Source organism: Charadrius vociferus, unplaced genomic scaffold, assembly GCF_000708025.1.
Source record: "Charadrius vociferus isolate BGI_N301 unplaced genomic scaffold, ASM70802v2 scaffold39, whole genome shotgun sequence".
NCBI lineage: Eukaryota > Metazoa > Chordata > Aves > Charadriiformes > Charadriidae > Charadrius > Charadrius vociferus.
This window is the reverse complement of record NW_009650188.1, coordinates 5,294,530-5,313,943: the sequence shown is the minus strand read 5'-3', so window position 1 is coordinate 5,313,943 and position 19,414 is coordinate 5,294,530. Positions and strand designations below refer to the sequence as shown.

The window sequence follows — 19,414 nt, the reverse complement described above, 5'->3', positions numbered from 1 at the left end:
CCTAGTTACGTCTTCCTGACTGAAGTATTTTTCACAAAGTTGTTAATGTTTCCGTATTTTAAAATACTTCAATAAGCCAGTTTCATATTTGGTATTTAATAGACTTCCCCTGATTTCATGAGCATTATAATGCATTGAAAGGGATGAATAAAGCTAAATTATGATATAAGATGAGGCAGCTAAGGGAGGAAAGCAGGATCTGTACACACACTCCCAGAAAGGATGCAAAATTGGTAAGCATTCATGGGAAATCAATACTCTTAACTTTGTTTTCTCTGGAACCTATTATTTATGGAGTTGATAGTTAATATTGCAAATTAAACTAGTTTTTAATGGAAGGACACTCAGGTTGTTTTGGGCACTGTATTTGTTTCACAGAAAAGTATAAGGCCGGAGGTGAAATTTTTGTTTCATATTGTCTAGCTAGGTAGAAAAAAATAGCTATCTAATCCTTTCTGTGGAAGTTCTTTAATTCCATTCTTACTGCAAGGAGATTTACGTCATCAGTTTGCACAGTCTTAACTCAAAGAAGATTCTACTTGTAGAAGTTGGACAAAATGTGATCCTCCCACACACAGAGTAAAATTTGTTGGAAAAGCTCATTTTGTCAAAAAAAAACCACCCAAAACTAGCTATTTTTGCATAGATGGGAAATGTATCTGATGTCTTTCTATTGTTAGATTTTATATTATGTAGGAAATGTTTCTGGGCTTTTTTATCCCTCTGTTCATATTGGGGGTGGAGGGATGAACTTTTTCAGTGCAAACAGGAGGACTCTACAGCTAAGTCTGCCATGCTGCTGTGGTATCTCACTCCTGAACTGTCTGTCCGATGTTCCCTCATTAACTGTGAATTCTGTATAGCATCTGCCCTGCTTGGCAGGTGTTTTATGAAAATATCTGTCCTGCACAAACAATACTTGCTACAGTTTGTCTTAGTAATTGGAATTTTCTTCCCTGCTGGGACTTGATAGCTCTTTTTTTCTTAGTTTGTTGGTAGGTATCTAATTCTTCGCTTTGCTGATCTAATGGCTTTTTGTTGTTGCTGTTTTGGCTTGGGTTTTAGTCAGTGGTCAGCAAGTGTCCCAGTTTGTAATAGGGATTGGCAACAGTATAAATTATTTAAAATAAAGACAGGTTCAGAAAATGGTGAACAAAAGGCGGCTGTCTCTTTAAAGAGTGCAGTTTGATCAGAGCATCAGCTCCATCCCCTGAGGACAAAGGCAATTTTGATTTGTGGGGCCCAGGAGTCCCTCACTTACCGGGATTCGTCTCTGCTCATGCATGTGTAAACCTGTAAAATGCTCTTTTGTGTAGAATAAATCATATGCTATAAATCCTGTACAATTAAATGTGACCCTACATAAAGTCACAATGACAAGTCCTCATTGCAAAGCTGTGCAGAGCAAGCTCGCTGTCTAGACAGAGGAGAATTATTTCCCATTTATCTTTTTTTTTTTTCTTTAAATAAATAACCGACCGTTAGCGTTTGACTTGTTTGAACCCCCAAGAACGCTGCTCTCTCCTTACCTCTCTCTCATTTGCCCTGTTGCAGTGGAGGCTGAAGCCCAGCGGGGCTGTGACTGCTGCTTCGCGCTGATGAAGAGGAGCGGTTCCCCTCTCTCTAATGCTGCTGTTGGCAGTCAGAAGCAGATTCCATTATTGCCGATCAATGCTGCCGCCATGCAGGAGGAGGGGAGAGGGAGGGGTGGGAGCTTCCTATTCACAGATTGATCAACCTGCCATTGCATGAACAAATTCATTGTAAGAAAGGCTGGGATGCTGTTATAATAGCTGGAGCAGGAAGGGGCTTGTAAACAGGGGAATGCAGGCTCTTCAGTGATGGGGAGGGTATTTAAATTGCCTCTAAGCTTGCTCTTTTTTCTTTTAGCATAAAGCATAATACCTGAGCCTACAAACAAAGCCAACACTGTAAGGAATGGTAGGGATATATTACACTTAGCTGATGAGCTATTGTGCTGACTTATTTGAGCTTCTTCAGCACTGAGACCTATTTCTTCTTTTTACTCAAACTGATTCTGCCATAAGCTGCTACCTCTTTTGGATTTTAAAACCTTGGGTTCCCCTGCTCCCCTTTTTTTGCCTTCTTTCTGTTCCTGCTTGGACTGAAACCTGACACAAAGGGACAAGAAGTACAGATCCCACTTACTGCTCCCACCCATGCCTGCTTTGTCAGTATGGGCTGTCAGATATAGGGTTGAGAGAACAGGGCAGGATCACGCTCTCATGTTGTCAGTGTAGACAATAACTGGAGTACTGGAATCCCAAGACCATCAGCTCCTCCCCACCTTTCCTACCCTGCTTCGTTCACTTATTGTTTTCTGTATGGAAAAGTTTTCTGGCTGGAGAATGAGTCTTCTTTCTCCTGGTGATGTGGCCGAATGGCTGGATAGCAGCACAGAAGATGAGAAAAGCCTTCTCTCGTTTCTTGGTACGGTAGGGTACTAACTGTATTTTTATCTTTTTTTTAAAACTTTACTGGGAAGCCTTTACTACTTTCACTGGCGCTTATTTTCTTCAGTCCTTCAGTTAGCTGATGTTATTTCTTTTTAAAAGCTTTTAAGTGGTATGCAATTGTTAATTAAACTTGGCTACAATCTGTTTGAAATAGCTGCAAACACATCAGGCAAAGGTCAAGTTATAAATGGGCATGTGCTATGCAGAAGATCGTGTCTGGACTAAACAATGTTACTTACTGGTCTGTTTTTCTTCTCTGTGCCATTTGACCAGCTGATCACTGTGTTCAGTGTACTTCCACTCATTTCTGTCAGCTTGCCTACAACTTAACTTCTCAACTGTGTGATGGTAGTAAGATAAATCAGAGGAGACTGCTGAAAGTTTTTCTTCTTAAGAGAAATGTTTAGATGCGTTTAGGATAAAAATTTCAGCCAAGGCATCGGATACTTCTCTAGCCTAGAAATTAGATCTAGGAACCACAAACAAACAATCCTGTGCTCTATTTCTGAATACTCACACATTAGTTTAACTGCATTCAGGTAGAAAATTGAAATTACTCTTTTATTTATAGTCCAGCATAAATACCAGTAAGAGGCTGAAAATGGTTTAAATCACGTTTATACATACAAGCTGATTATTATTTAGCCTTTCCCTTCTAGCTGGTGCTATGTCAAACTGTTGTTACTTGGTTTTGTTCTTTTAATCCCATCTCCACAAATCATTCCATCCCTCTCCTTAATGGTTTCTGTTGTTCTTAGGATGCAGTCTGTTTTCTTTCTATTTTGGTAATTTCCAGGTACTGAGTTCCTCAGACAGACGGGCTGCTTGATATGTGTGCTCCTTTTCCTTTCCATGGACTATTTAAAATAATGTTTGTTATAATAGCTTCCCCCTCCACCCTCGCTCCCCCCTAGGTTACAGTAGTCACCATTATGGATCATTGTCTGTCAGTCAAGTAGGTGACAGCCAATCCAGATGCTAATTTTTCACCAGTTTTCTTGTCCTCCATCCAGACCATAGGCAGGTACCTGGTGTGGCTGTGCTCTTTTCAGTAGATAGAAGAGTTTACAGTAGTCTCTATAAGCGTCTCTATAAGCAGTTCTCTTAGTTATCAGGTCCAGAACAGTACAGAATGTGGGAGGAAAATAAGGGACTCCCACAGAGTGTATGTTGATTTGCTGACACTTCATTGCTATGTGCTGTGGCCTTCTTTGGAAATATCAAACCAGATGTGAACAGGGACAAGAGTATACATGGGCTGGGCACCGGTGCTGCTCTTCAAGAGTCTGCTGGTTTTCCCCACTTACATGTATTCCTGCGTTCATACTGCATCCCAAACCAAGAGATTTTGAAGGCGCCTCCTAAATCTCACCCCAGAAACACCAGGAAGTATTTATTCACCCTGGAGTCTGAAGGGTGTCACAAAGCTGAGCTATTTAAGGTGGCGTTTTTTGCATCCGAGTACTTAAATTATCTTTTTTTATTTATTTATTTTATCTTAAAGAGATACCAATTCCCAAATGGTGTCTTAACTCTGGGGCCGTATTTAAGGTTCGGTGCCATCCCTCGGATGTCTCCAGTACATTGGGATTTTAAATTTTTGTGTGTCCATAACAATAATTCTTATTGCTCAGGGGCAAAATCTTGCTAGAGTGAGCAAGAGGTACTGAAGCTTAGAGCAGCGTTCTGGCCCGTTGAGAGGAACAAGAAGAGCCGTTGAGCTTTGATACATTCAAGAGCCAGTCACTTGTGGGAATATCCCAATAACCGGAGCATACGATTGCTTTTTGAGAATGCCTCAATTCGCAGCTCTTTTGCAGAGAGTAAAAGGATTGGGTTTGAAAGCCGTGGCTCTAGGCTGTTGTTTAATAATGAGGATAATAAATACTGATATCATACTAATGTGTGTCTAAGTCATAAGCCTCTAAACAAATTACATTGCGGGAACAAGTTACCATGCATCAGCTGATCTGCGTTAATTGTCTGTGTGCAACCTCTCTGCAGTAAACACAAGGTAATTTGAATTAGCAGGGGCAGTCCAAGATCATTAGGAACTAACGAGGACATCAGCATCTCCAGGTCATGTGCAGTAGCTCCTTGTGTCTGCTTTTGTGTTGACACAGTTGTCCAGGCAATTTGTATTGCTGTGCCTCGAGTCTGCCGGAGGTTTTAGAGGCTGATGCACGAGGAGGTTAAAAAGGGGCAACTATTCCAAATTTTGTATGGCCGCACACTTCATGCAGAGGGTATCGTGAACGGTTTAGAGATGTGCATCTGTTTCATTTCTGACTCATGTTTGCAGAGCTGGAGGGTTCGTTCCTCTGCCTCAGAGCGAATGCATGTCTAATAACAGCTGATGTTGTACTCAGTAAATGCCACATACAGCTTCCTCAGAACATTCTGCAAAAAGAAAATGTGAGAATCAGTACTTGAAAGCCAAAAATTATGATCTCCTGTGATATCCTTGCCCTTTCTTCCAGCCTCGTCTGTGTATTCATCTGCTTTGCATGTTAGGTCTTGTCTTTCAGACTGTAAAGTCCCTTAGGAATCAATGAATTAAATGTCTTTTAAGTGACTTAAACTGTCATTTAGGTTGCTTGCTATGCACCTTCTGAACTGGGCACTAATTCAATTACACTTTTTTTTTATATGCCAGCACAATGCAAGTGTCTAACACCAACAGAATTACCTGTCTGTAAATTAAAAATCTTTTATATTTACCTGGATCATCTTGCAAGACTTGTCTGATCGACTCAATCCCTAGTAAAGCACAGTATCTTCCTTTAAAGTCCCTGCTAATGGACCGGGAGAGTTTTTGATCATAATTGGTATGTGGCAGTTGTTTGATGATGGAGTTCTATAGCCCGTGAGCTTTGCAGAGTTTCCTTTGTATTTCCCTTTCCAGGCTTGGTAGGTTTTGTAAGCTTTAGTACACTGTGGCTTGGTTGCATTCCCTCTGATGTGTCTTCTTGTGTCCTCCTTCCCCCTGTCTAGTTTTCTTGAGAAATGTGGAAAAGCTATCGCTGCAAACTTCAGTTTTCTCCTTTGAGTTGTACCTTGTAGAATTTGCATAAGGTGTTTTAGTCAGAACGTGAACTTGGACTTCAGGACTTAGATCAGGGGGTTTGAGTTTGCTTTTGCCCTAAGTTTCTTACATAGGCATTTAGTTAATTTTTTATGACAGTCTATGAATTGGGCCCAAGTCTGAATTCTCCCCACGTGAGCAAAATGAGAGAGAATGCTTACTCCAAGATAAAATGTTAACATTTTTATGTATTTTTATATGAGGCTTCCTATTTCATTAGGTAATACTCATCTGAAAAAGGCTGTTCAGACATTTCTTTTTCTTCTTGTTCCCTCTTATGTATCTCCTAAGGCTTTCTATCGTTCTGCTTTTTATTACTGTCTCTAATTTTGTCAGCTGGTATGTATTTTCACCAGGGTAGAAGAAACCGTAAGTAAATAGCGACTGCACCCAAGGACATCTCTTTCTCGTTAGTGCTGTCACATGAGCACTCTGAAACAACCCTAAAGAGACAATGAGACAAAAATAGTCTCTTCTGTCTTAACGAAGTTGTGAGTGCCATACTGTTACTGAATGTATAGGCTGTACTGATGTACCATAAACTGCCTTGGAGCATGTTGCATTTTTGTACTTGTTGAAATGCTTATTTATTTTTAAAAGGCTCCAAAAGTTAATTAGATGCTCCCTTTTTAATAGGCTCAACACAGTAGTTTATTCGGAATGAAAATGCTTGAATTAGCAGCCCAGCGGAATAATCCCACTTGATGAACATTCACTCATGCATATAAACCCTTTTTTTTTTAATTGCATGTATATATATATATATATGTTAGTTGAGGGGGGTTTGTTTGGGGTTTTTTTTTTGTTTTTTTTAATATGTGCTTATAGGAGGAGACCAAACCATCAGGGTAAAACAAGCAGCTCCATTATTTATGCAGTGTGGTAGGTGATCAGCAGCTCGCAATGAAAGTAACTAATAAAAACGTGGCAGAGTAGAAAGGCAGCATCTCTGTTTGGGCTTGTTTTCCTGTCCTACGAACTAGAAGTTTTAGTGTACTGTCTTTGTAAAGTAAGAAACAAGCTCTGTAGTTCCTGTTGTCTGTGGAACAAATATTGAATCTCTGTTTGTTTGTCTCTGTAGTAAACCACTCCACTGGTGGTTACATCTATGAATAACATCTTAAAAAAACTAGCTGCCAACAGCAAACCCGTAAGTGCTCCAACTCTTCCAAGCTTAGATTTGAGCCTATTATTTCTTTAAGTGTGTTTGTAAAAGAAATACTAAGTCAAAAAAAGTCAAGTGCTGCAGGTTCTTATTCTGTATTTCTGTTGCGGTTAATCCGTAAGACTAATTGGCCTTTTGACAGAGTAGAAAATAGTGCTGAAGGAGGCCCTGAAATCCTCTAGTCCTTTCTAGTCCATTGCCACATCCTCAGTAGGGTCTCTTCTCTCTGTCCTCTTTGAGAGAAACACTTGTCTTGCCCATTCTTATAAATCTTCAATAACTAAGATGGGGTTTTTTTCCCAAATCTTTCCTCAAGATACTCCTTTATTTTCACCCCCTAGGATTCAGTTATTTATCTGGGGGTAATTACTTTCATGTAAGTTTATTTTTAAAATAAATAATTAGCCAGAGGCCTGTAAACGGCAGCTTACTTAATTTGCATGTCTTATTTTCTTAACGTACTTCTTCCCTCCTGCCTCCCATGTAGGGTTTATCACACTGTAATAGTGCCTTGTTTCAAGTTAAGACTGTAAACTCTTTGAGACAGAAATGATGTTCAGTACTTGGTCTAGCTCTGCTGCATCCTAGTTAGATGCCGTATTTGAAATGTATAATAACCTGTCCAGGCAGATGAATTTCTAAAATGGCATAGACAAAAGGTAAATATTCAGATTATTTGTCCACTGTGGTAACTATTGCTGCTTGAGTGCTACAACATTTAAAACGATGACAAATTTTGCTTAAAAAAAAAAAAGGGGGTACAGTATGTGTAGCTTATTGATCCTTTCTTCAGACAAGAGGCTAAATGCAGGATTGTTTGATTGTTCAGGTAATGCTCTGACCAGCAGCAATTACCCTTTTCTCATGGGAAGTGCCAAGGTAGCTATATAAAGGGGGTGAAAATATTTGGGTGAGGTTTGGTTTTGTTTCAGCTGCGGACATTTTTAATACAAGCGCACCTGAGAGGCAGTCCCTGGGAACGCTTGGTTCTGGGTAGGTCGTATTGAACTGGTTTTGTGTTTTCCAAATGCCTGTAATTAAGCTAGACTTGAGAGGCAGAATGAATCAATTCTTTTTATGAATCATATTCTCTATCCCCTGTAGTCACAGACCAAGGTACCATCATATCAGGATGTGTGCAGACAAAATAAAAGGAAGTCCCCGTTCCTGAAATCTTATTATATCTTTCTTCTATTTTCCTAACCAGTAGATAATATACACCAGCATCCCAGTAAAGGCTTCTTCCTAGTAAAGACAACACAAAGATATCAAGTAAGGATATTTGGAGAATGAATTTGAAGACGGCTATTATTATGTATTTATTTATTTGCTCAACAGAATGCATGACTTGGGAAAGAAATATTAATTTTTTTGTCAGTATTACATATTTTTTTTTAGTGGATGGTAAATGTAGTCTTTCACAAATCCAAATCTTTCTTGCACATCAGAGTGAAGGATCTTGTAGCAGATAATTGGTCAGTGCTAAGCCATGTGTTATTATGAACTGCAAAAAGTTACAACTGATTAAACTGTGACTTTGATTATTGATTGTGACTTTTAAATGATTGATTATTATGACCTGCTAAAAGTCACAATTGAGAAAAGCCTGGGGTGCAGGCTGAGAACTTTATTGCAGAAACACAGGACCTGCCAGCCTGGAGTAGATGGTCTGATCTGTTGTTTGCTGTGACAGACCAGTACCAGCCCCTTATGAGTAATGACAGACAAGAGTTATGCTTGCCAGTGTCCTTACCCCTTATTTGCATCTCCATGTAGGTCTTTGGGACTGCTTTAGAGTCACCTCCTGGACTTCATAAGCAGGAACTCAGATCTGGAGATGTTGTTGCCAGTCCTGGGAGAACACAAGCCCAGTCTGGAAGGTGCCACAGTCGTGATGCAAGTTCCACTGAGACCGTGCAGTAGTTGCATTGCATTGCCCTTTGCAAAATCACAGACACTGCTGTAATCTTTGTTTCTGTGACCTTACTTGCAAGTTCGGGAACTTAATTCTTTTCACTCCAACCCCTGAGGATGTTTCTTTGTTCCTGATTTGCCTGCCCTTCTCCAATCCGTTTCTAATTCAGAAAAACGGAGATGGAGTAGCAAGCACTCTCCTGCAAAGTTGGGGGGGTTGGTTCATCTCTACTTCTCCCACTCTGAGAAAAAGCTCTTCACAGTAGAATTCAAATTCCCACAACAGCAAGGTTTTAGATTTCAAGTGACCAGAGCACCCAGCGATAGGAAATTCAGATCGAGTCCAAGAGCCCCATCTTGACTGGAGGTCACTGAGGCTACACTGCTGCGGCCAAGGCGGTTGCCTTCAAAGGAGGTCAATCATCACCACTTCTCATAGTAGTAAGTGGCACCTGTCTTACCCAAACCTGCCTTCTGGCCAACAAAACAAGCTTTGGTGTTCCAGAGGGTAGAGAGTGGCGCAATATGAAGATGTGAAGAGACCTACCTTCATTATATCCTTGGGCAGTTCCCTCTTCAGAGGCGTCTGCCATTGTTGAGTAATTGGCTCAGCTAATTTGTGACTGATTGTCTGTATAGTGTGTAAATATTTATTTGCATAAACATTTATTTACATAAATATTACTGCATATCACCAATATACAAGGTGATAAATTAAAAGTATCCCATGGGGATGTTTACAACTCATTCGTTTGATGGAGTACTTTTTTTTAAGGTTGAAAAGGGCAGGACCTGTCTATATCCCCACCCTCCTGCACACTCCCCTCCCACCCCCGAGAAATTGAGAGTGAATGAAAAGGATTTCAGATTGCTTATCCATAGAAACAATGTGATTTATCCATAGTCTTGGTCCCTGAGAGTGAGCAATGCAGAAAGCTGTTGTAATTTAATACTAAGCCGATGAGAGGTACATTGATTTTTGCAGCAGGTGAAGATTATGCAAGAGTAGCCTCTAGCATTACTTGTGGAGCAGGGGAGGGAACTGTCTAATTTTTTGCCTGGTGGTGACAGTATAGATTTTTTTGCACGACTCAGCACAAATACTGTTTTACAGGCATCATAGAAGGTTGCTTTAGCTTTTGATTTACAGTTAACACATCTCGACCATTTTGCTATATCTAGGTCTTCTTTTTCCTGGAGACTGAGCACGTTCTTTATTTGCTTTTGTTTTTTTGGAAGGAGAGGAGAGGGAAAGGTAGTTTTATTTTTGGTTCATTGCAGGCATCTTTCAGATTATTCAGAAGAGAATATTTCATTTAGTCTTCCCCATTTGGTACACTTCTGTGACGGTCTGAGAACAGAAGAAACTAATTTTACTGATGGAATCTCAGTGGTTTATTTGCAGAGAACTTGCGTTGCTGCTGGGTGGATGTGGGGGGAAGAGGAAAAGCAAGGAGAGCCAGGCACGTTCCTTGTTGTAGCTTTTGAACTCCATTTGGTTTAAACTTAAACTTTTTCCTAAACTGCCCCTCCTGCAGAACCTATTGTTGAAAATAGTGGGGAATTCAGGCTCCTGTTTTCATTTATGACTCAGCAAAGTTAACAGACTGTGTTAAATTACTGAAGCAGCTTTGATGTGATTTCCTGTGTGTGAGAAGTGGAGAAAGCCAAACCTATTACGTTACGCATTACTATTTGATGTAAAATAAAAGGTGCTTGCTTTAGTCCCCAGTTCCAAGTGAATATATCACTCTCATTTGCTTTCATTACATTTACAGTGAGAACAGCAGAAGCAATCATTTAAACCCTACGTAATACAGCTCTCTTTGGGAGACCAGTACTTACAGGTGCTGCAGAAAATAAGTTTCCCTTCGCAGAGGCAGGGGGAGGAGGCTGGCGGTATAAAAGAGCGCATCTTCCGATTAAAAACTAGCAACCTCTGCAAAGGCTCCTGAGATGGTGCGACTGACCGTTACTCAAAAGCCTTGGTCTAGCGCTGGCCCTGCTCCAAGCGCTTTGTTCTCTAAAGGTGCCCTGACAGGGACTTACCCTCCAGCACTGGAGCAGGCGATGATGCCTCCTCAGATGTACGAGAAAGCGGCCAATGCTGCTGATCAGCCGAAGGAGAAATCTCCCCGACTTAAAACAATAACTTGCTCTATCGCCGTTATCGCGAGCTTTGACAGACTGTGATTTACCTAGTCGGTGCGAGCAGGGCTTGTGCATCGTCCTCATGGTCGGCAGCGAGCGGCTGTGCCCTGCCCATTTTCCAGTGGTAGCTACAATCGTGTGTTAGACTTTGTTTGCCCAGTTTAGGAGGCTGTTCTCCCTCCAAGCAGTTCTTTCCCCACCGAGGGTTACAGGCAGATTGAGAGGCTGAATGTTAGCGCTCTGGTTTTTTAAAAGATAAAGAGCTACAGAGTGAGACACTAATACTGCAGGGTCCAGATTTCTTAGCCTCTCGTTCAGTATGCTCCATTTTGTCGTTCTTCAAGCATCCATGGGAGATACGTATTATAACCCTGGTGAAATCAAAATCCGGTATGCAAAGGCATCACAAGTAACGTTATCCCTGAAGAAGGCTTTTCTTATTTTTTCTTCGGTTATTTTGAGGAAAACACTGCTCTCGTGGCACCAGCTGGCTGGCTATCTCTATAAACCTTTTTTGCTGCTGTGAATCAGGATATACAGTGAAATTTTCTGTAGCAGAGGGAAGCCGGCAGTTGGGCGTCTGTTAATAGCCTGAAAGTAACTAATGAGGATGTGCAGTCGGAGCGATTGATTGAATAGCTGCAGTCCTGTGTGTTTCTTTTTCACTTGCTCGCTCGCTCGCCTGCTCTCCGCAAGCTGTGGGGAGGGAGGGGGAACGGAGAGACCCAGCTTTCTCTTAAGTGGAAGTAGCACGGATCCCCAGGGCCAGGCGGCCAGAAATGGAAGTTTAAGCTGCATCTGTCTCTTGAAAGGAAAACGGCAGGAGTCAAAATGTCACTGTCTGGAGTCACGGCTTACTCCTTTTCTTTAAGATTCAGAAGATAACAATGGACTTTCTGCTAGGAAGTGATTTTTCCCTTCCCCGTGTTGGGGGATGTTTTGTGAAGCTGGATTCCTTTAAGTCTGGCAATTGAGCTGGAGATGGGCAGCAGTTGTGATAAAGGTATCTATATGTATGTATATCTAGCTATATATAAAAATGTATGGATGTACAGTATGTGTGTGTGTGTAGAGATTTTTAATAGTGTGTGTACTTTATTATCCTATTATTCTAGTATTTATACTAGAAAAATATATAAGTGTGGCTTTTATGAATATTTGTGCTCGTCAGATCAGCCTGCATGGATTTAAGATGCCAAAGTCGTATCTTAGTAAGGTCATATTGCCAGAGTGAGGAGAACTTGACCTATTTTTTTTTTATCTGCAGGATATATATGTCATATTACCCAGGCAGTTATGAGTTGTCTGCTGGTTGCGTGGTTTGAGCAAGTAGTGTGATCATATAAGACCGAACTTTGACCTTTGTCAAATTGTGTTCAGCCGTGACTAAAATTGAGCTCCTCTGTGTCTTGATTTTAGTTGTCTGTTAACAACTGCATTGCTTCTGTAAAAGAAATAATAAAGTTCTCTGAATGCTATCTCACAAACAGTAATAGAATATTAAATATGTTTGGGTATTGATCTTTACCAGCGTTTTTTATTTTAATTGCCTACAATCAAGTCAGATTCACAACCTTGAATCTGTCAGTGGAAATGCCATTGTAATTTAGGAAGCAAATAAGATATAGAAAAATAGGTGAGTGTAATTCAGCAGTTTAGTAATGCACTTGAAACTTTGCTGAGGCGTCTGTCCTATAGAGCATAAAACCTGACTATTCCCCACCCCCCGGCACCCATTCATCTTCTTTTTCTTCTCTTCCTTAGAGGTCCCAGCAGAGAGATCTCCTCGCAGGCGGAGCATCTCCGGGACCAGCACCTCTGAGAAAACCAACTCCATGGATGCTTCGAATACTTCTCCTTTCAAAGTGCCAGTAAGTGTGCCTTTCCTGTAAAGGAGGAATTTTCCTCATTGAATAAGAGGAGGTTAAAATATCGCAGTCTACAACTGAGCTCTGAATAAATTAAAAAAAAAAATTTCAACAGTATTCAGTTAATATTTTCAGTTGACCAAGAGGTATGGCTATCAACTGTCATGTATTATCAATGAGATTTCTGGTGGATCCGTAACTTGCTTATTTTCATTGCCTTGATCTAAAGTTGCAAATAGTGAAGCATCAGTGCTAATGTGGGCAGCGACCTATATAAATACTTTTGAAGTCGCCGCTAGGGATTGCATTACATATTCAATTTTGACTAGCAAAAATGTTCCTTTAGGTTGGTGATAGCATGTTATTTTTGCCTCATGCCAATGAAGTACATAGGAAATTGAAATGGCTTTATAGTTATTTAGAAGCTGATGAGATTTCTGCAGGTGTGTTAATTGCTCTTTAGCTCTTCAGTTTTTGTTACGAGTTTGGTTGGCTGTAAGTCTGCATGAGACTTTTTCAGCTGGAGTCCAGATTTTCTTGCTTGTCGTTGGTCAGCATATCCAAGAGCAGAAAGGCCTTTCTATTATTAGACTGAGGGCAAACACTTCAAGTTAAAATGAGGTGCTCAGTAATTTTTTAACAATATTTGTTCATCTTTTAAAATACCTAACTTGAATATTGCAAATATTTTCATACCCCTCTTTATTTTTGGCAAGTAATCTGCCTGCTTTAAAACCTGAGAAAAAACAGGAGAAGAATTATCTAGTGAACACTGGGGTTTTTTGTATATTCTCTATGGACATGAGTACCATTTCTGTTCCTTAGGGTATATGTTCTTGCTTTGTTTAGATAGCACTCATCCCTTTTAAGCACACTTCCTAGCTCACTTTAGATCCAAATGTGTGTGAAACTTGGTTTTTCGTTAAATCCTACATTGTGTCATTTAAAAAATAAATTAAAAAAGCAGCCAAGGATTTAATGACAGCTATTTAAATTATAAAAGGATTAAGGTTCATCAGAGTGTACAAAATACATGGTGTTTAAAGCAACCTGTAAACTCATGATTTATTGGAATTGAAAAAGGGGCCAGGGAAACAGTGAATATACTGCGTATCTATACTTTGTCCCTTTTTAGAGTGACGGAATAATATAGATTGGAAGAGACCTTCAGAAGTCTCTGATCTATCCACCTCTTCAAAGCTGGACCAGCTTATATCAGGTTGCTCAGGGCATTCTCCAGTCAGGTATTGAAAACCTCCAAGGATGCAGATTGCACAGCCTTGCTGGACAACCCGTTCTGACGTTTGACTGTCCTCATTGTGAAAAATATTTCTTCTGTAAAGGCTTTCTTGTCGGAGCAAAACTTGAGCTTCTAGTGTCTATTGAGAGACTATGAATCACATTTTCCTCTAGTTCGAAAAATATCTGAAGTAGCAGTTAAAGCAGAATATATTGCTTAGCCTTGAGAAGAGAAAGCTCAGAGGGAAATCTTTGCAACATGTATAAATACCTGATGGAAGGGAATAAAGGCTACGGAGCCAGACTCTTTGGACAAGAGGCAGTGAGCACAAAGTGAAATCTAAGAAATTCCATTTAAACATAAGAAAAACCTTTTTTCACTGTGAGGTTGGCTGACAAACACTGGAACAGGTTGCCTGGGGAGGCTGTGGAGTCTCCATGCCTGGAGATATATTCAAAAGCAGACCAGACACACAGTCCTAAGCATCTTGCTCTAGTTGATCCTGCGATGAGCAGGGGGATTGAACTAGACAGTCTCCAGAGGTACCTTCCCACCTCAGCTATTCTACGATTCTATGAACTATCCTCAAGTTCAATGACCTGTTTTCTGGGTGGTACTTGGGAAAAAAAGGGTCTTGGTCTAGTTGCATGTGAAATTGTCACAAGAATATCCTGTTATGTCAAGTTCTGAGATTTTTATGGTGAGCCCACGGTCCACGCAGTTCCAGGAGGATTTCTGAACTCTGAGAGCCTTCAAAAGTCCTGGCTATTCTTGTCTTCATTTATAAGAAATTCTCTGTTTTCTTTATCTTTATCCATAAGTAATTGCCCTAGCCTTCAGATGTGTACATACGTGGTCCTAGTCTTTGTCTAACAACTGCAAGCTACATATTTGAAGTGTTTGATTGCTATCTGTATTGTTCGGTTTATATGCCTCTTTTTTTCTTTCTTCCTCGTTTTTGTACAAATTTGTAAATGTCGATCCTATCTTCTAAGTGATGTTTTAATTTTTCTCTAATACTTCTTAGCTCTTGCTCCCTTTCAAAACAAGAACCTTACGGAATGTTTCTCATTTTCCCTGGCAGTGTATTGGGCTTTTAGAACCCTGGAAGGTAGGCTGAGGAAGCAGTACATGGCTGCCTTTCTTGGGCATAAACCAGCAAAAAACCTAGAAGCTATTTGTGCCACGCATAGCTGGTATTTGCTTCTTTCTCTGCCTGGCCACCTGTATACCCAGGAGCATAATGCACCCTCCTGTTTTTCTCATAGGGATAAGTCTTCTGGCTTTGTAGGTTTTGCTCTGAATAACCCATTTATAGGCTGTTACTCCTTAGCAGGTTGCGGTGCAGGTGGGGGCTGAGATCACCCTGTTTTAAAACATGTCAACTTCTGATCTGTTTAAAAAGAGCAAGCTGCAATTAGAAGTCAGATTGCATAAGAATGCAGACGAGCTCAAGCCAAAACTACTGAAATAAAATACCCTGTTAACTTTGTGGATTGGCACACATCTAATAGGTGGATGATAAGATGGGGAGGAATCATGTTTCTTCCTTTGATTTATATTAAGAATTTCCCAGCTCTCAGAAGTAGGTAAGATGACTTGGGTGTCTCATGGAAGTCTCAGATCAGTGGTCTGAGAAGAGCTTCAAGTGAGGGGTGTAAGGGGTGCCTATAAAGGCTTTAAATTTGTGTGTGTGTGCGCAAAGTCATCTTTATTTGTCAGGGATTTATTGTACATATAAGGGAGATTAATAATAAGAGAACTTGGCGGTTTTGTTTTTCCAAACATTGACGTGTACGGTATGGGTTGGTGGGCTATAGGCAGCTGCAGTGTAGTGCTGTCTCAGTTATTCTTTCCGTGGACCTGACTCTGTGCCATACCTCTTCTACTCACTGCTTGGATTTCTAACAGAAAGCAGCTTAAGGCAGGGGACAGCTTAACCTTCTTCCATACTGATGGAAAATTATGCTGAGACTTTCATAATAAGTTGCTTTTACAGCTTTTTAAGTTTGCTTCTCAGAAAAGCTATTTAAAAGCTGTCTTCTCAATAGGACAGTGGCTTCCAGCATGTTCTGTGCAGGTTTTTTTTCCTTTCAAACACCAGGCAGTGGTACTCACTCAGAACAAGGCATCTGTTTTTTTAATACTGCTAATTGGCATTTGTTTAGCATCTGGAATTTTGATTCATAACAGCATAATGGCCTTTAAGCGAACATTTCCTTGACAAGACATTTTTTAAGTAGTCTCTTCAGTGGCAGTGGTCAATGAAGGATTTATTCTAAGGGACTGACGTGTAAAGTTCAGGAAATTTGCCCTCCTACCTCCTGCATGTACACTGGAGAAAAAGACACATGTTTAAATTTACTGATGTGTAAAAAATAAAATTTCAGTAGTTATACACATACTCTTTCTCAGGACTAACCACTACATGGACCAGTCTGTGCAATGTGTTTGTTCTGGTTATCTCCCAGTAAGGGGAATAAAGTGGATTTTGCTGATGCTGACGTTGTACAGCACAAGGCATACATACAATGATGAGAGTTCTTGGTACTTGTCCTTTCTCTTTCTTCCCAGTTGCCCCAAATATTCTTGTCTGCAGTTAAAACATTAGTCTCCGTCTAGGTTCAGTTGTGTTCAATGCCGTTTGACAATTTCCAAGTGTATCTGGGAGGAATATTGAGAGAGAACGGAAGGGCACAAGAGGTAGGAAAATTGAGATGAGGAAGTGTGTGTCTTCTCACGTATAGACAGATGCGTGCTGTTTATAGATACACATATATAGGAAAAGTCATATTTTTAATAATGAATATTATTTGACTGAACAAATAGGAAGGCAGACGGAACTGGCTAGAAGTAGGCATTGTGACGCATAGGTGGGCGAGAAACCAGCTTTTCCCTTCCCACACACACTATGTCCTGGCAGAGCGTCTCAGTCTCAGTGCATCCCGTTCCCTACTGTTTCACTGTTGAGCCCCGGTAGCGCTGCCGCAACCTACCGTATTCTCTCGTTGCTCTGCCATTGGAATGGAGGGACCAGGGTAAATAAGAGCTTATCAAAATCTTCAGACCTCCTGCAGTGCCAGGGTAGAGAGGAATTGCTAAACCACTCTTTAGACTCGCATTGCACTCTCCAATTTTTCCTTCTTTGGGGTAGGGTTTTAGTGAGTTGTTATTACAAATAATATATGATTCATCCATGTCTGCTAGCTATTAGGGGGAGAAAAAAAAAAAAAAAAAAAGACAAGAAAGAGGCAAAGAAACAAGTGCAAATGAGATAGGAAAGCCAGAACGCAATCTTCGAAATAAATAAAATTATTTTTATAGGAACCTTGTGTGAATATGATGGGAAGGCAGATAGTTACAGATTGCCTTCCTTGGTTTGTTTTTAGTCAAGAGTATAATTGGATCTATAGAAATACTGTCTGCCTCTTTGCTCTTTAAGAGTACTGCTAAATGGAACAGAAGACAATGCAGCCAACCTAAGTGAAGGTCAAAGCTTGATGAGATCTCGCGGCTGCCCAGCCTCATCTTTTATGCAGTCAGCAAGATTGTTGCTTCTCCAGAGCACTGCTCCGCTACCGTCATGCTGCCAGGTTAGGACAAGTCTGATCTTTTCTGGCCATGTGACCTGACAGCATGCAACTACATATTTTTAATTCTGCGTCAGCGCCAATGCAGAGATGGAATTGTTGATTTACATTAATGTGAGGCATCGTGGCATCCTTCATGAAAAACTGGCTGTGCTCAAATCTGTCCTCCCTATTGTAAGATTAACATTTTTCCTTCCACTTTCTACTCTGTTCTTCCTATAACATGTTTGTTTGAGTCTGCTTTTATTTTTTTATCATTTGCCCGAGATGTGATGGCTTAGATATGCTGGCTATTATACCACAGATATTTTGTGTCAGAAGGCACAAATGGGTGATTGGCTATGTCCAGGTTGCTCACGAAATTCTCATTTGTGTCTTTCTTCTGGGGTAATCCTGTTCATAGGCTCTATAACCTTCACAATGTCTTTCTGCCAATGCAGATTTGTTCATTACATCAAACTTTAGAGTTGAGTGAGATGATGGGTATATCCGGTCTGTGACACCGTCTGGTGGACCTCAACAGCAGGAAGATTTTTCTCATGTTTAGTGTAAACTTGACTTTATCTAATTCCCCTGCAATTAATGTAGGGGAACTATGAATGTATATAGCTTTAAACACTGGTCACATTCCAGTTGTCCTTGGTTTAATAGTATTTAAATGTGTACCGACTCGTTCTATTCTTCACCTTCAAATCATAGCTTAGTCAAGTTGTGCAGAGTTTAATTAATGCATCCTCTGCAAATCAGTCCTTCTGGCCCTTTTATCACTTTTTGCTCTTCTGTTTTTAATTCCCTTCAATTGATTCTCCAAGTTCTGGTACTGAAGTTCACAGGAATGTGTGTTATCAGTTTCTAATTGCTCTCAACCCTTTGTGCTATTTCTCTGTCCTTCCTGGCCCTTGCTTCACCTCCTAATTTAATATAGCTCAGTGTAATTAATGTGCTGTTTGACTTTTCTTCACCAGATCACTAACAAAGATGTTAAACAGAAGCAGTCATGCCACTATCCCCACCACATCCCATTGGACCCTTTCTTCCACCTTGATACCTTATCACTTGTCGTAATTACTCTTTTTAGATATCCTGCAGCCAGTTCTCAGGTTTGTGTTACTAGCTTTGACAAAGCTCATTTCCATTAATTTTTCTAATTAGTGTGTATGTTGTATTATCAAAAGGTAGTCTGAAGTGTTGGGCTGCTTACTGGCCGTGTGCCAGGGGACTAAAGAGCCAGGGTCATGAAAATTATTGCTTCCTTCCTGGCGTGAGGGAAAGACAAAAATGCAGCCACTTGAATCCGGGTGAGGTAGGCTGGAGGCCATCACTTCTCCATGTGCTTCACCGGCTGCAGCCGATAACTGTTGTTTGATTAAACACTCTGATAAACTCAGGTGACCTGTTTCTTATAATATTTCTTGTTTATCACCGTTGGTTTGTTGTTCTCTAGACAGACTTCTGACCTTCATTCATTAATTCCTGGATATGGGCTTTTAAGGATGCTCTTGCCTTAAGCTGGTGCCTGATGAGAGTAGCTCCCATGAAGGCAGCCAGGCTCTGCTCCCACTCGCGTCCATGCTAAACACCTTGCTGAACTGGGATCTGAAAAGCTGATGTACCTCTCCCCACCTAGCGGGTAGCTCTTGTTTCTTCATGAATTTTTTAGTAGGATTCTCAGTGACTTGGAAATTTGATTCCTTTAGTACTTTTGACTGCATATCATGCAGAGTACATGCGATCTTATGATACATCTTATTAATAGATGTATTATCGGTGTATTCTTCTTGTGGTATCCTCTCCATTTCCTTGGTTTTCTTATTGCGGTTCTTAAACTTGTTCATTCTGTTCTGCATCCCTCCTGTGGCAGTAGGCAATTTTTCATTGGAAAGTTGAAACTGTTATCTGGCCAAATCTGCAGTGCTGTCCCATC

General features: G+C 40.5%; 1 protein-coding gene across 1 annotated transcript in view; it reads left to right on the top strand.

Moving 5' to 3' along the window:
• RASAL2 (RAS protein activator like 2) overlaps window positions 1-19,414 on the top strand; it is a 101,291-nt gene that overhangs the window by 37,448 nt on the left and 44,429 nt on the right. The window contains exon 3 of the mRNA XM_009892939.1: window positions 12,557-12,663. Within this exon, the coding sequence (XP_009891241.1) occupies window positions 12,628-12,663 (36 nt within the window). The 5' untranslated portion in view covers window positions 12,557-12,627. The remainder of the gene's footprint in view (window positions 1-12,556; window positions 12,664-19,414) is intronic.